General features: G+C 50.5%; 1 protein-coding gene across 4 annotated transcripts in view; it reads right to left on the reverse strand.

The window, feature by feature from the left end:
- CDC42BPG (CDC42 binding protein kinase gamma) overlaps positions 1 to 16,232 on the reverse strand; it is a 55,705-nt gene that overhangs the window by 32,755 nt on the left and 6,718 nt on the right. For all 4 annotated transcript variants that reach the window (XM_083477905.1, XM_083477904.1, XM_083477903.1 and 1 more), the window contains exons 2-4: positions 1,051 to 1,142; positions 361 to 444; positions 81 to 176 (exon numbers count right to left, since the gene is read on the reverse strand). In XM_083477905.1, coding sequence (XP_083334031.1) covers positions 81 to 176; positions 361 to 444; positions 1,051 to 1,142 — 272 coding nt within the window. The remainder of the gene's footprint in view (positions 1 to 80; positions 177 to 360; positions 445 to 1,050; positions 1,143 to 16,232) is intronic.

Raw genomic sequence — 16,232 nt, forward strand, 5'->3', positions numbered from 1 at the left:
ATGGCATGATGCCTTCCGATAGAAAAGTCTCTCCCACCTCCCATTTCTCCCCCAGCACTGCATTGTGCAATGAGGCTCACCAGGTAGTGATCGTCCTGGAAGGCAAAGTGCAAGGTGGTGATCCATTGCCTGTCCCCACGGACCAGCACGTCTCTCTCCTCCCGGAAGCAAGCCGTCTGCAGGGAGGAAAAGGCAGAGAGAAAGGAGCTAAGATCTAAAGGGAATTCATTTTATTTTTCGTTTCTGGCTCCCCACTCTTGTGCTAAATGGACCCCCCCCCAAAGGCTCTGTACTCATCAGCCTTGAAAGAAACGTCTTCTGCTTCTCAGACAGGGCCTGGCACATGACGGGGGCACATACCTCTGCTCTCTTCAACATTTCCCATTTGTGTAGAATCTTCATGGCATAAACCTCCTCTGTCTGTTTCATTCTCACAACCGCCACCTGGTGCAGAGGGGGACAACAACACTTAGACCGTCACCCATTTTCTCCCCAGCCTACTCTGGTGGCAGACTTTGGGTCATCATTAAAGCACAGCCAATTGTCCATGATAGAGTACGCTGTTTTAAAAAGTGACCATCATGCTTTCTGGTGCAAAAACCTCTGGCCCATCTTTGCCAGTGTGGCTGGGCGATAGCCAGTAAGATTAGATTGGACCTCTAGGCTCAGAAATATACCTCTGCCTCCCCCAGACCCTGTGGGGTGGGGCTGAGGGTCTCATAAAGCCTGGGATTTTGGAAAAAGGATGCATTCGTTTGCAGATCAATTCAGAACCTGCCCTTTCTGAACTTAAAAGAATGAAGGGCCACTATCCCAGGCATTTGCCCATAAGGAATATGCCCATGGGACTTGCACCTGCGTAAACTTGCAAAGAATTGTCCTGGGTCAAATTTATTCCAGCAAAAGCTTCAGACAGGGAAGGGGGTGTGTGGTCTCATCCTTTAAAATTCTGTAGCAGGGAGGGCGGGCAGCCCTGGTCAAAATGCCCATCCTCGCAGGGCAGGTGTTTTTATGTCCCCCTCAAAGACAGCGCCCGCCACTGGCACTCACCTCGCCAAAAGCCCCTCGTCCGATCACCTTCAGAATCTCAAAGTCATCCCTTCGCAAGCGCAGCTGCTTGGCCTTGGTGGCGAAAGGGGAGGCTGGAAGAAGAATAAGAGACAGGAAGGGCCCCCCTGGTTTTACTGGGGTATCCATTGGCCGTAATTAAAGAAGAAAAAGATGAGTACATGAAGACTCTCTCCAAAACCGGCCCTCATGTACACTGGCACTGTTCCACATAATACCTGCCTGTTCCACATTTGTAAGGACTCAGTCTGTTAGTGTGGCAGTACCTAAACTTCGGAACTCCCTCCCTACAGTACTCTTTTCAGCATCTTCTAAAAACATTTTCATTTGGACCACCCAGCTGTTTAGCCGATTCCAGTTTTAGTCTATTGTTATTTTAGCTTTTTGAAAGTCTTATATTCTTGTTGTTCATTTTTCTTATTGACAATTTCATTGTTTTATCTCTTTTGTAAACCACTTTGAGGTTTTTTTTAAAAAATAATCAAGTGGTGTATACATTTTATGGGACCCTAATCTGTCACAGAGCCTTTCGTTGTTAAAAAAACAACATCCACACACATTTCCTGCTCATCCTACAGCCTCTGAGCACCTGCGCTTGGTTTCTCAGAACCAAATCTCTTCCTCCGCACAGTCACTGCAATACTGTAGCTGGGACAGGTCAGTGATATATGAGCAATTCGAAAGGGAAATGCTTTGCAAATTCTGAAATTTTGATTTCCCCTTACAAAGCTGCAGAGCCTTCACGCTCAGCCAAAATTCAGCAAAGCTGTTGAATTCAGGAAACAGGAGATGACTCGCTCTAGTTGTTAATTCTAAACCTCCAGTTCGTACAGCCAACGTCTTGCAAAGCTTATCCTAAGCTGCAGGCACCAGTCTGGTTTATGTGCAACCCAAAGTGACGCCAGCAAAAGCTTTTATTCCTATTTTTATCTATTTAGTCATTTTTGTCTCTTCAGCCAGAAACAGCTCCCAGAGTAGTAGCAATGGTAATAAGGTGGTTCTTGCCCTCCCGGCTAGGGTTCTTCATGATGTACCATATATAACTTCATTTTTTTTATCCAGCAGCTCCAAAACTGCACAAGAGCATGGCAGGGGGAGGTTTGTAACAACCCTGGCATGTAGCCCCACTGTTGTGATCACAAGCTGCAGTTCCAACGAAGCCATGCCGGAGATCTCTAAACACAAGTCAAAGGAAGCCAACCGACTCTGAAGCGACTTTTCGGATGACACCATCCATCAAAGAATTAAGCATGCAGAAAATATTTTGTGTATTTTACAGTTGAGAAACAAGAGACAGGTGTCTTGATCCGTGTGTGGACACTATTTATTTAGTTATATTCTCAAAGCAAACAGCCTTGACAAAGCGGATTATAATACAGCTAAGCTTGGTGCAAAACAATGTAATTTAATTACAAAAAACAACAACGGAACAATTTCCTGAGTCTTTGCAGTTGCGCAACTAAGGGGTGGAGGGTTTTTGGGGGGAGGGTATGTTATTGGACTACAGATCTCATAATTCCTGACCACTGGCCCTGCTGTCTGAGGCTGATGGGAGTTCATAAAGACCTGGGAGAACGCAGGTGACCCATTCCTAGTATATGTGCTGCCGAAGCGAGCACCGCAGGTGACCCATTCCTGAAGTACATGGGGGGGGGCAAGTGGGTTCCTGATTAACAGCACCAAAATGCGGAATGGATCGTTTCTGAGATTGCCTGGCAGAGCTGGCCAGGATAGTGTGGCCAACTCACAGCAGCAGCAGGAAGCCTGTGATGTCATTGGACTCCAACTCCCATCATCCCCTGGCAATGGTCAGGGATGATGGGAGCTTGAGTCCAACAAGCACTGAAAGGTGCACACATTTCTCATCCCATCCCATTAACAGTCCCTTCAAGTGTCCCTATTTTCCAGGGACATTCCCGAATTTACAGAAGCCATCCCGGTTTCTAGTCCAGGATCATGTTCTCATAGTGGCTAATCAGATGTCCCAATCAGAAACCCGCAAGCAAGATCTGTGCACAAGAGCCCTCTTGGTGGGAAGGTATGAACCAGAAGCTAGATTTCCGTCTTTTGCTGCGCAAGGAACAGGAGGCAGCTGGGATCCATTTTCCATCACCCCCTTTAGAGCCTTTAAAGCAGGCCACAATCCCAGCATGCTGATTCACACACCTCCTTGCCTAACCCAGGCATGGCCAAACTTGGCCCGCCAGCTGTTTTGGGACTACAATTCCCATCATCCCTGACAGCTGGTTCTGTTAGCTAGGGAGGATGGGAGTTGTAGTCCCAAAACAGCTGGAGGGCCAAGTTTGGCCATGCCTGCTCTAACCACTAGGTATCACTCCTACCAAAGCTGAAGCCGTGCTCCTCACACTCTTTCCCTGTTAGGAACACTCCGAGAGAGGCTGCTAAGCTCTGCCTGTGGCGTGAAAAGCCGCTGTGATCCAACTTGCTCACCTGCCCCTTTCGGTGCCCGGGGTGGGGCCCTATGCCTGCATGCCCCATCATGCCACCCTTGGCAGCCTTACGCACGCGGTGGCACCTGTCTCTTCCTGTATGGGCCGCCGAGGCATCTCTGAGAAGGAAGGAGGCAGAGCGACTAGCTGGGAGAAGGAGCGTCGGAGCAGGGCTGGAGCACCGCCAGGCTCCTGCGCTCCAAGCATGAAATGCAGGGTCAGGCCCAGATCTGGAGCCTCAGCTTTGGGACAGAGTGGGGAAGCAGTTCTCCCTTTAAGCAGAACAAGTATTGCTGCAGAGCGAAGACAGCAAAAGCGGGGGTCCAGGGGTTAGGTTTGGAGACTCTCTCTTTCCCCTATCCAGAACAAGCCGATTCATGGAAGGCTCTAAAGCTCCTCTGCATTGCAACAGCCAACTGGTCTTGGTGCAGAATTTGCACACCCAACCATTCTGGGAAGGAGAAGTCACACTGGAACACACTAAACCACCTTCCCCAGTATACTGCTTCCGTCAGAGGTGCACAGCAGCAGGGGCGCCGACTTATAAAAAATATTGGGGGGGCCCATACCGGGGTCCTGCCGCTGGTTCGCTCGGGTAGCCAGGAGAACGCAGTTCGAGGTGGCAGTGTTGGGGAGAGACCCTCGCTCAGGGCGCCACGAGACTTGGCGGCCGGCGGCCTATCTGGGGGGTTTTGGAGCGTATTTTGGCGGAGCGATTGGGGAGGAGGGGGCTTGTTGCCGGATTCTTCAGCTGAGCCGGAGATCCGCTGCTGGGGGTCCCTGGGCCGAGTTGTGAGCACGGCCTGCTGAAGGGAGATCCAGCCGATTGCGCGACGGGGACGGCCGGGGCTCTCCGGCTAGGGCGCGCGGCTGGCTGGCTGGCGAGGGAGCAGGTGGGGAGGAGGCGGGGGTCCTCACTCTCTTAGGAAACGCACCCGCGCGCCCGATTGCCACGAAGTCCGAAGGGTGCGTGTGTGGAATTAAAAAGCAAAAACGAGATACGAGCAGGGCAGGCAAAGAGTTTTCTGCAAGAGGATGGAGGGCAGGTTGAAGAGAAAATCACTCAGGATGAGACAGTCAAATCAGCCATGATAAAATGGGCTCAGGATATTGGGTATAACATCATGTTTGAGGACTGGGAAAGGTTATGGACCACCGGAATGAAATTCACGGCATGTAATGCCTTGAAGGAAAATATTATGAAAATGATTTATAGGTGGTACATGACCCCAGTCAAGCTTGCAAAAATATATCACCTGTCTGATAATAAATGTTGGAAATGTAAGGAGGCTGAAGGGACATTCTTTCACCTCTGGTGGACTTGTCCAAAAGTGAAGGCCTTCTGGGAAATGATCTATAATGAGTTAAAAAAGGTATTTAAGTATACCTTTCCCAAGAAACCAGAGGCCTTCCTCTTGGGCATTGTTGGCCAGAAAGTGTTAAAGAAGGATAGAACTTTCTTTATGTATGCAACTACAGCAGCAAGAATACTTATCGCAAAATATTGGAAGACACAAGATTTGCCCACACTGGAAGAGTGGCAGACGCAATTGATGGACTACATGGAACTGGCTGAAATGACTGGCAGAATCCGAGATTTGGGAGAAGAAACAACAGAAGAGGACTGGAAAAAATTTAAGGACTATTTACAAAAACAATATAAGTTGTATGAATGTTAAAAATTTACACGATTTGGAAACTATAGCTTCAGCAATTAGATTTGGGAAACAGGAAATTATATTTTAAGTAAGAAAAGGTCAAAATCTAAGGTAATACTATGTTTAATTTAAGATATAAGTAAGTGATGAAAAGTATGTTAAATTTAGAGGTATAGTATTTGAAAAGTACAAAATAAGGTACGAAACAAGGTAATAATTTGCTGATATCTTTATTATAAAGAATGCAGGGTAAGGGAGATGCGAGGAAGTCCAGTTAGTTATATAAAAAATGTGTTGAATGGTTGGTTTTCTTTTCTTCTTTTTCTTTTTTTCTTTTTCTTGTTCTTTTACTTTTTTCTTCAGTGTATGTTTCTAACTTTGTATTTGAAAACTTAATAAAATATTTATAAAAAAAGAAGAAGAGAAAATCCTTTCGCTTTTCTGGGGCGCAGGGAAGTCTCAGAGCCGGAGGTTGGGGAAGGGACCCCCTTTGCTCTGCCCTCTTCTCCCGTCTTAGATTCGCATGGGGGTCCCCGCCCGAGCTTGCCTGGCCACCGGGCCACACAAGGGCCGCGCTCTACGCGGCACACCTTGCTAGCTGCGCAGCTGTCCTCCGCGGCTGCAGAGCGGCCCTGTGCCGGTGCCCAGCCCCTCTGGGCGCCCGCTGCGCTGCCAATGACAAGCGGGCGACGTCGCGGGCGGGGAAGGCGTCGCTTTCTTTCCCGATCCTTCATCCTCCCAGTCTTCCAGCCCTTTTTTGGGTTGGAAGCTCGTCTCGTTCGCCCTTCTCCTTTCTTCACCCTGCGCGCAATTTTCCTCCCTCGTCTCCCTCCCCATTTCTCCTTCCTTCCTTCCTTCCTTCCTGACGGGCTCGGGTTTCGGCTCAGGCTCGGGCTTCGGCTCGGGCTCGGGCTCGGGCAGCCACAGCGTCGGCGGTGTTGGCGATCGGCGGCGCGGGGGGGGGGATGGCCCTCCCGGGGGAGCCGGCGCTGCTCAATGGGGTTGCCAAGGAGACAGGCCGGCCGCCCCCCTCCCCCGGCCCGCCGCCCCCCGCCGTGCCGGTGCCCGTTATCGAGCTGGTGCGCGCCGGGCGCCCTATAAAAGCCGCGGACGCGCCCACCGCCGCCCGAGATTATTGGGGGGGCTGAGCCCCCCCAAACGAATTTTTGAGGGGGCTCGGGCCCCCTCAAGCCCCATGGAGTCGGCGCCTATGCACAGCAGGCACTATAGAAACTACTGTCGCCTACAGTACACAAATCCTGCTTGTGGGTTTCCCATCATGGGCACCTGCTTGGCCGCTGTGAGAACAGGAGGCTGGACTGGATTGGCCCCCTGTGGCCTGATCCAGTGGTCTCTTCTGATGTTCTTATGTACAGCAGGGGTGAGGAGCCTCTGAATTTCAAGATATTGTTGAACTCCCATCTCCCTTGACAATTGCCTTGATGGGAACTGGGAGCCCAGCAACATCTAGCCAGCCACAGGCCCACCTCGCCCCCCCCCCAGGCGACCAGGTCTCTTGGCAGGAGGACATTAGGCAGGAGGCTACTTAAGAGCTGATGAATTGCCCAAGCCTTGAGGTGCATGATTAACAGAAAAACCTCCCCTTCCCTCCAGCGCCTAACTTGTAGAAAACAGGAGATGTGCTAGGGCTAGGTGAACATTGGACCTTTGGCCCCTTATTCCAGAGGTATGGGGGAAAGTTGGGGTGATCTTAATGGCGGGACTGCACTCTGCTCAACCTCAGAGGCACTGTTTTTCAGCCGTCATTTGGCAATGCGGGAAACTAACCCCCGGTCCTGAAAGCAGGCAAGTTTGCTGGCCAAAATAAGCCCAGCACACTCCTTTTCCCGTACATAAAATTAATCAAGCTGTACAATCTGCCTCGGGCTTGGAACAGGTGGAAAGTGACAGGCGCTGCCAATTCCATTAAGGGATCTCTTTCTCTCTGTCTCTCAAAAGCAACAACATTTGCAGGGTTTGGCTGGGTGAGAAGAAAACCCAAGGAGAGGCTGCTGGGTCAGGCCAGGGGCCCTTCCAGTCCAGGCTCCTGTACTCACAGGGGCCAACTAGATGCCCCAGTGGGAAACTTGCAAGCAGGATTCAAGCACAAGAGCCCTCTCCTCTCCTGTAGTTTTTAGCAACTGGTCTTCAGAAGAGACAGAGCCTAGCCATTGTGGCTAGAAGTCAGTGATAGCCTTTTCCTCCTGCAGGGATTTTGCCCCATCCTTTTTTAAAGCCACCCAGGTTGGTGGCCAGCACTGCCTACAGTGGCAGTGAGTTCTGTAGTTTAATAATAATAATAATAATAATAATAATAATAATAATAATAATAATAATAATAAAGTCTTTAGTTGTGATGCATTGCAGAGGGTTGGACTGGATGGCCTTTGGGTGCCCCTCCAACTCTACAATTCTAAGATTCCGTAAGTTTGGACAAGGTCCGGCAGTCAGCCTTTTCCCTGGGGAATGGGAATTGTGTGTTTGTGTCGTTTTCAGGGGGCTGAGGTTCTCTGTCCTTGGTGAACCTAAACTGGCACGATATGTTTAAAATGCATTAAAAATCATACCCTCGTTTCAATTCAACCTGTTTTAATTAAATCCCGTTCTCGCGAGCAGCCTGGAGAATTTTGTTACAGGGTGGCCCGTTGAGAAGACTGCAGATAAATCACAGTAAATGTACTTTATTTATTTATATTCCACCCTCCCTGGCCAGAGCCAGGCTCAGGTTGGCTAACACCAATAAAATCACAGTAAAAACATAATGGGGGGACCCCAATTTAAAATACAAGTTAAAAAGCAATTTAAAATGCAGCCTCATTTTAAAAGTAGCCGATAGATCAAGACCATAAGGGGGGAGAAACATAAGGGTCAGACTGAGTCCAAACCAAAGGCCAGGCGGAACAGCTCTGTCTTGCAGGCCCTGCGGAAAGATGTCATGTCCCGCAGGGCCCTAGTCTCTTGTGACAGGGCATTCCACCAAGTCGGGGCCAGTACTGAAAAGGCCCTGGCCCTAGCTGAGACCAATCTAACCACCTTGCGACCTGGGACCTCCAAAATGTTGTTATTTGTGGACCTTAAGGTCCTCCGTGGGGCATACCAGGAGAGGCAGTCCCATAAGTACGTGGGTCCTAGGCCGCATAGGGCTTTAAAGGTCAAAACCAGCACCGTAAACCTGACCCTGTACTCCTTCGGGAGCCAGTGCAGTTGGTAAAGCACTGGATGAACGTGATCCCGTGGCAAGGACCCCATAAGGAGCCTCGCCACGGCATTCTGCACCCGCTGGAGTCTCTGGATCAGCTTCAAGGGCAGCCCCACTGCAAGAAGAAGTACGGTACTTCCTTTTACCAGTCCTGAATCTTCAAATATTTGGCTTCACTGGACGTCCACGACTTCTAGTGTTAGGAGAAAGGGAGGAAAAGTTTTCTTCGTTCATTTTCTCCATGCCATGCATCGTTTTCTAAATTTCTACCATCTCGCCTCTTACTCGCCTTTTCTCTAAACTAAAATGCTGCAACCTTTCCTCATAGAGGAGCCACTCCAAGCCTGTTATCATTTTGGTTGCCCTTTCCTGAATTAATAAATAATAAATAATAATAATAATAATAATTATTTATTATTTATACCCCGCCCATCTGGCTGAGTCTCCCCAGCCACTCTGGGCGGCTCCCAATCAAGTGTTAAAAACAGTACAGCATTAAATATTAAAAAGTTCCCTGAACAGGGCTGCCTTCAGATGTCTTTTAAAGATAGGATAGCTGCTTATTTCCTTCACATCTGAAGGGAGGGTGTTCCACAGGGTGGGTGCCACTACCGAGAAGGCCCTCTGTCTGGTTCCCTGTAACCTCAGTTCTCGCAATGAGGGAACCGCCAGAAGGCCCTCGGCGCTGGATCTCAGTGTTCGGGCTGAACGATGGGGGGGAGACGCTCCTTCAGGTATACTGGACCGAGGCCGTTTAGGGCTTTAAAGGTCAGCACCAACACTTTGAATTGTGCTCGGAAACGTACTGGGAGCTAATGCAGATCTCTCAGAACCGGTGTTATGTGGTCCCGGCGGCCGCTCCCAGCCACCAGTCTAGCTGCCACATTCTGGATTAATTGCAGTTTCCGGGTCACCTTCAAAGGTAGCCCCACGTAGAGTGCATTGCAGTAGTCCAAGCGAGAGATAACCAGAGCATGCACCACTCTGGCGAGACAGTCCGTGGGCAGGTAGGGTCTTAGCCTGCGTACCAGGTGAATCTTTTCCAATTCTACAATAACTGGAAACTCTGCACTCCCAAGGCCCACTCCTATGCTGTAGGGACAGGGAAGAGAGGCGGGCAGGCGGGCAGCAGCAGCAAGCTTGGGCACAAGTGTCTCAACACAAGCAGGCAGCTCTCCCCAATCCTTGACAGGAAAATGCCCACTGGGCAAGCACCGTACCCAAAGATGCTGCTTGCATGCAGAATTTCTGGATTTGCTGAGCCTGGCTCCCTGGCTGCACCCTGTGGAAGAGAGACCCAGGAGTCCTGGCTCTCATCCAGGCCTGTAGCTTTCCAGATGCAGTTGGAGCAGCCAGCATGGCTGATGAGGATTGTCTGGTTCCTCAGCCCTAACCACTAGCTCTCCTTTTCGGAGCGGCATGCACAGAGGAAGGTGGAAGCCCAGCTCCAATTAACTCAGGATGCATCTGAATTATGCATCCCACTGGGAATCTCCAGTGGGGAGGTCCCATGGGGGCATGTCTACGTGCACAGGATACTAGGCTAGATGGGAGCCCTTTGGTCTGATCCAGCAGGGCTGATGTTAAGCTCTTAAGCTTTTATGTGAATTGTGTTGCTTTTGTTGTTGTTGGCCGCTCTGAGCCCGGCTTCGGCTGGGGAGGGCGGGATAGAAATAATAATAATAATAATAATAATAATAATAATAATAATAATGTCTTTAGTTGTGATGCATTGCAGAGGGTTGGACTGGATGGCCTTTGGGTGCCCCTCCAACTCTACAATTCTAAGATTCCGTAAGTTTGGACAAGGTCCGGCAGTCAGCGTTTTCCCTGGGGAATGGGAATTGTGTGTTTGTGTCGTTTTCAGGGGGCTGACGTTCTCTGTCCTTGGTGAACCTAAACTGGCACGATATGTTTAAAATGCATTAAAAATCATACCCTCGTTTCAATTCAACCTGTTTTAATTAAATCCCGTTCTCGCGAGCAGCCTGGAGAATTTTGTTACAGGGTGGCCCATTGAGAAGACTGCAGATAAATCACAGTAAATGTACTTAAAACACCTCGAGATCCTTCTCGTTCTCTGCTTGCAATTTGGCACAAATTCACTAACGAGCTTCTTCCCTCTAATGAATTTCGCCTCCAGTGGCACCTGGCGCATCCAGTCATTCTGGTCCTTCTGCTGATCGCCTTTATTAGCCCTGTCACATGATCTGGTGGAGGAAAGCTGGCTTCTTCCAGAACATAAATTTATTATCAGAAGAGATGGGGCTGCGCAGAACTGAATTGCAGTTGTGAAAGTAGCTGGAGAGGAATTCCTACTTCATTTGTTTCAGGAAACACAGCACCAATGTTGGGTTGAAATGATTCTACCCACCAACTGGAAAATGACAACACAGGGGGGTTGAACTAGATCAGGGTTTCCCCAACTTAGGTCTCCAGCTGTTTTTGGACTACAATTCCCATCATTCCTGACCACTTGGCCTGCCAGCTGGGGATAATGGGAGTTGTAGTCAAAAAACAGCTGGAGACCCAAGTTGGGGAAAACCTGGTCCAGATGAGCCTTCGATTCTATCTCTGTGGATGTCAGCTGACCTCTCAGAGAATCATGTGGGCAAGGGCGTGCAGCGTACAGTTTCAGCCACTTTGCAGCAAAAAGAATCCTGCAGTATGGGTAAAGATTAAAGGAAGGGCAACCGAAATGATGAAGTGGGAGAAGCAAGTCCCCTATGAAAAACAGTGTTTGGGACTTCTTAGTTTGGAGAAAAGGTGAGTCAGAGGCGAGATGATAAAAGGATGCATGGCTTGGAGAAAGTGTATAGAGAAACTCATTGATCCCTCTCTCAGGACACTAGAGCCCATGAACATCCAATGAAGAGGAATGTTGGAAGATATAGGGCTTTAAAAGAGGATTGGACATGGAGGAGAGGGGTTTGCTATGGTGAAACGCCATGGTGGCTCTGCTCAGTCGAGGCAGCAGTGCTTCTGAATGCTTGAAACCTCAGGAGGGGAGAAGAGGGCTGTTGGGCTTGAATCCTGCTTGCCGGTTTTCCCGCAGGCGTCTGGTTGGCTGCTGAGCTTAGATGGGCCACTGGCCTGATCCTGCAGACCTCTCCTTATGAACCCACAGCCTCTGAATGAGAGCAGGGGGTGTAGAGAGCTGGTGCCTTCGCAAGGCGAGGAGGTGTGGCGATGGTGGCAGCGGCAGCAGCTGCTGCCTGCCCTCTCTTGGCCCAGAGGAGAGGGCCTCCTTCGCAAATTCTTCCGCTGGTGTTCCTCTGCTCCCAAAGAGTTTCCAGTCTTAGTTCCTCAGTGGAAAACCAGGCGCTGGCCTAGGCACGCCCAGAGGAACCAGCGGGACCGCATTCCTCGCAAGGCGAGCAGGGTGGGGACAAGAGCCAGGTCTGAACCCCACACGCCAGAGAGGAGAGGAGAGGCAGCCCCTTCCCATGGGTCACTGCCCCATTTGCCTGCTCCCAGGCCTAGCTGCCTGCTCTCCCCCCCCCCCCAAGAAAGGGGACAGCAGATGCTGGGACATCCCGGGAGAGCCTTGCCACAAGGTGGCTCCCCTTTCATAAAATTTATCAAAAAATGCAGGATGTCACCCTATCAGGAGGAGCGTGCTTAGTGGTGAAGGGCTATCGCTCGATAGCAGAGCATTTGGTCCCAGGTTCTATCCCTTAAAAAGAGGGGCAGGTAGCGGCAGGTGAGGGGAAAGACCCTCTCTCTGCCTGAGACCACCCTGGGCAGGAGGGGGGGAGCCATAGCCAGTCAGATATGAAGATGGGGAGCTTGAGGACCTGGTATAAGGCAGCTTGCTAGTTGGACTCGTGGCAAAACTCAGAGAGAAGGTTCAATACCTGGCAGCTCCAAGGTGGGCTGGGAAGGAAACTCCCCTGAAACCCTTGAGAGTTGCTGCCAGCCAGTGTGCAAGAAAACACCGAAAAGAAAAACGGTTCAGGCCTTATCACAGAGGAGGGAGGGGAGTGCTTAGTGGAATTTCAAGAGCCAGAAGAGGTTGATGAGCATGTCTGCAAGCATTCGGGGTGTGGGTGTGTGTGTAGCTGATGCCTCTTCATTCGCACCCGCAAATAGTGGAAGCAGACCAGCTTGTGCCAAAGAGACCAACAGCTGACCCAGGCCATGCGAACCACCCTTTCCCAGCGCAGAATGTGGATTATTTCAGCGCAGAGAATGTGAACATGCGCACACCCACCCTCAGGCATGTGCACCCTTCATGCGCAAGGAGGCGGGGTGGGGGGGAGAGGCTTCTGTGGGGCCTTGGCTAAGTGTGCTGCTGCTGCTGCTACCTTAAAAAGCCTCCCGTCTGAAATAAGAAAAACAGCCCTCCTGAAGACTGACAGACAGGTTGGAATCCAAAACCTACCTACCAGGTTGCCAGACCTGGCCAGGTTGCCCTGGCGACAGGAGCAACAAACAGTTCTGGTATTCCTCCTGCCCCCCCCCCCACGGATGATGCGTCACCCTCTATCATGAGCCAGTCCAGGCAGCAGCAGCAGCAGCTCCCTATCAGGTGGAGAGGGGAAATGCCACTGGTTTTTACACCCACTCAGGGAGTATTGGTGGGGCAGGAAGGAGATCCCATGGGAGGGGCAGGCAGGCAGCTCTGTGGATAGACAGCCCAGGTTACATAGATACTGGCTTGTTCCAGCCATGCAGTGCACAAGCAGCTCCCCCCCCCAAGAGGCTGAGCTAGGAAGTGGGCAGGCTGTCACTTCAGGAAGTCTCTGCAGACCCCAGTAAGGAGTTGGAGCACCAGCTCTGCATGCAGAAGGGCTGGGGAAGACCCCTGCAGAACCCCAGAGAGCCAGTGCATCTGGAGCAGCGCTCGGACTTGCTAGAATGTGGCTTTCTGCATTTTGTTAAAATCTGCCCTTTATTCAAACTCCATGAGGACTAACAGCTTGCTCAACTTTATGGGGAAGGAGCAGAGTGTATGCTTTGCAAGCAAAAGGGCCCAGGGCTCAGTCTTTGGCGTTTCCAAGGAGGGTTGGGCCAAGACCCCCCCGAGAGCTGCTGCCGCCACCAGTCAATGTAGGCAACACTGAACTAGATGGGAGGGTCGAGGGTCTGGCAGCTTCCTTGGTTTCTGCACCAAGTCCTCAGGCAACCCCTCTGCTCCTTCCATCCACCTCAGGAATGGATGCACATCCCTTGCCAAACAGCCACCACTGTCACCGAGGGAGCACACTTTGGGTCCCAGATTAAAAATATCTACGCTGCAAGATCAAGGACACACCCACCCAGCACCCAGACTTGAAGAACAGGTCCTGTCTGGTTGCGGAGTGCAATTCACGTGGTTAAGAAGGAGCCACAGGGGGAAAGGGGTTGGGTGGCGAGAGTTACATCACATCTTGCTCAGAAGGAACACTCAAGTGGTTATCCTGGCAGGAGATGGATCCATGCAGGCAAAGAGGAGAGAGGCCCCTGTGCAGGGCGGGGGCTGCGGCCCCGGTTATTAAGATAGGGGAAGACCAAGGTGGTGGTGGCGGTATTGGTGGTTGGGTTTCTTCCTTGCCTTTGAGTTAAATCATGCTATGGGCAGGAAGCCACAGGAACCTCCTCTGCTATGAGAGCTGCTAAGTTCATTCCAATGGGGCAAATTCAACACGGTGCCGAAACACCTCTCTGGCCTTCCTGCTTGGCAGAAGAGCCTAAGAAGACCCCTGCTGGATCAGGCCCATGGCCCATCTAGTCCAGCATCCTGTTCTCACAGCAGCCAACCAGATGCCTGTGGGATACTCACAAGCAGGAACCAAGCACAAGAGCCCTCTTCCCTCCTCTGGGTTCTCCAGCAAATGGTCTTCAAAAGCATTGATGCCTCCAGCTATGGAGCAGCCATCGATTGCTCCCTCCTCCACAAATTTGTCCAATCCTCTTTTAAAGCCATCTAGCTTGGTGGCCATCGCTGCCTCCAGTGGGAGGGAGTTCCATAGTTTAAACTACGTGCTGCGTGGAAAAGCATTTTCTTGGGCCTGTCCTGAATCTTCCAACATTCAGCTTCACTGGAGGTCCACGTGTTTCTACTGCTATCTGAGAGAGACAGTTCCCAAGGCTTCATTTCTTGCCACCGGAACATTTCATTTCCCCTCCTACTACCCAAAAAGCCCAAGCGTGAAGTTTTCCTCTCTTCCTGCCTGCCTGCAAGGAAGCTCCCCTCCTTGTCAACATCCTGAGGCTGCCAGTTCCCCCTCTGAACAGCTGCAGCGTTGCGGAGCAGTTCCACGACCAACCGGACAGCAGCGAAAGCCCATTTCGGAGGGGAGTGGGGATGCAGGAAGGCAAGGGAGAGCTGGCTTTTAAAGATGATCACAATGGCTTGTTGCAGACCTTTTGGAGTGCTCGCAGGCCACCGGCCGCCCCCTGCACCAAAAGCTCTCAGAATGAGAACAGAAGAGCCCTGCTGGATCGGGGAAATGGCTCTCTTAGTCCTGTTCTCACAGGGGTCAACCGGGAAACCTACAAGCAAGACAAGAGCCCCCCTCCCCCTCCGGTGGTTTCCAGATACAGTGGTACCTCTGGTTGCGAATGGGATCCGTTCCGGAGCCCCGTTCACAACCTGAAAGGAACACAGCGCATGCACAGGTCACAATTCACCGCATGTGCGCATGCGTGAGCAGCGAAACCTGGAAGTAACCCTTTCCAGTGCTTCCGGTTCACCGCTGGACGCAACCTGAAAGGGCGTAACCCGCAGTGTTCGCAGTATGAGGTATGACTGTACTGGCATTCAGAAGCATTGCTGCCTCCATCTGTGGAGGCAGAGCAGAGCCATCATGGCCAGTCGCCATCAATAGCCCTCTCTCCTCCATGAATTTGTCCAATTCTCTTTTAAAACCATCTAGGTTTGGGGCCTTGTGGCAGTGAGTTCCGTGCACGGCCTGAAAAAGGTCTTTTATCTGTCCTGGGTCTAAGAATGTTCAGCCACATGGGATGCTCACTAGCTCTAGTGTTCTGAGAGAAAAAACTTCGGTCTGTTTTCTCCATGCCACGCACAATTCTGTATGCTTCAGTTGTGTCACCCGTTACTTGCCTGTTTCCTAAGCTGAAAAGTCCCAAATGCTGCAACCTCTCCAGTCCCTAAACATACTGAGGTTAGGAACAAGGCGCCGAGAAAAAGGCAGTGTCCCTACCACCACCACCACCACCACCTTGACCTACACATCCCCACTGCTTGCAGAATTAGCCTCAATATAACAGTTGTGGGGAACCTGTGCCCCCCCCCCGATGCTGCCGAACTAGTACCCCCATCATCAGCATCCCTGACCATTGGGCAAAGTTGGGAGTTGTGACAATGTCAAGGGGGGGTACAGACTGGCTTCAGCACTTGTTGGGGAAGCTAGAGAAACAGCCTTCAGATTTTACATCGTCAGCCTGCTGGTTCCTTCCTCTCTTGACAACGAAGGGAGGAGTTTAGGGATATTTAAAAAATAATAATTTTATAAGTTGTGTGTCCTTGTTTCTCAATTCGATCCATTTACATGGTTTTGTGGTGTTTTATGAATTGTGACTTGCCGTTATTTTCATTGCTTATAGTTTAGTCATTCTTTATTGTACTTGTTACGTGTAAACTGTTTAATTCTTGTTTGCTGGTATTTAATTTTACCGTTTACTGTTATACGCTAATGGATTATTGAATATTGCTTTATTCAGTGTAAGTTGCTTATTTTAAAGTTATGGTTTTATCATGCAGGGCATTTTTTTCTAGAAAAAGAGGTGTTGGAACTTGTTGACCTTTTTTTAGGGGGAGTATCCAGCCAAAGATAGCCCCTAAAAAGCTTCTCTTCTTATGCCCTTGCACCAATCACCTCATGTATAGTAATATAGAAAGGCGGTATACAA

This window comes from Podarcis liolepis (genome assembly GCF_965112155.1).
Source record: "Podarcis liolepis genome assembly, chromosome: 15".
NCBI classification, from domain to species: domain Eukaryota; kingdom Metazoa; phylum Chordata; class Lepidosauria; order Squamata; family Lacertidae; genus Podarcis; species Podarcis liolepis.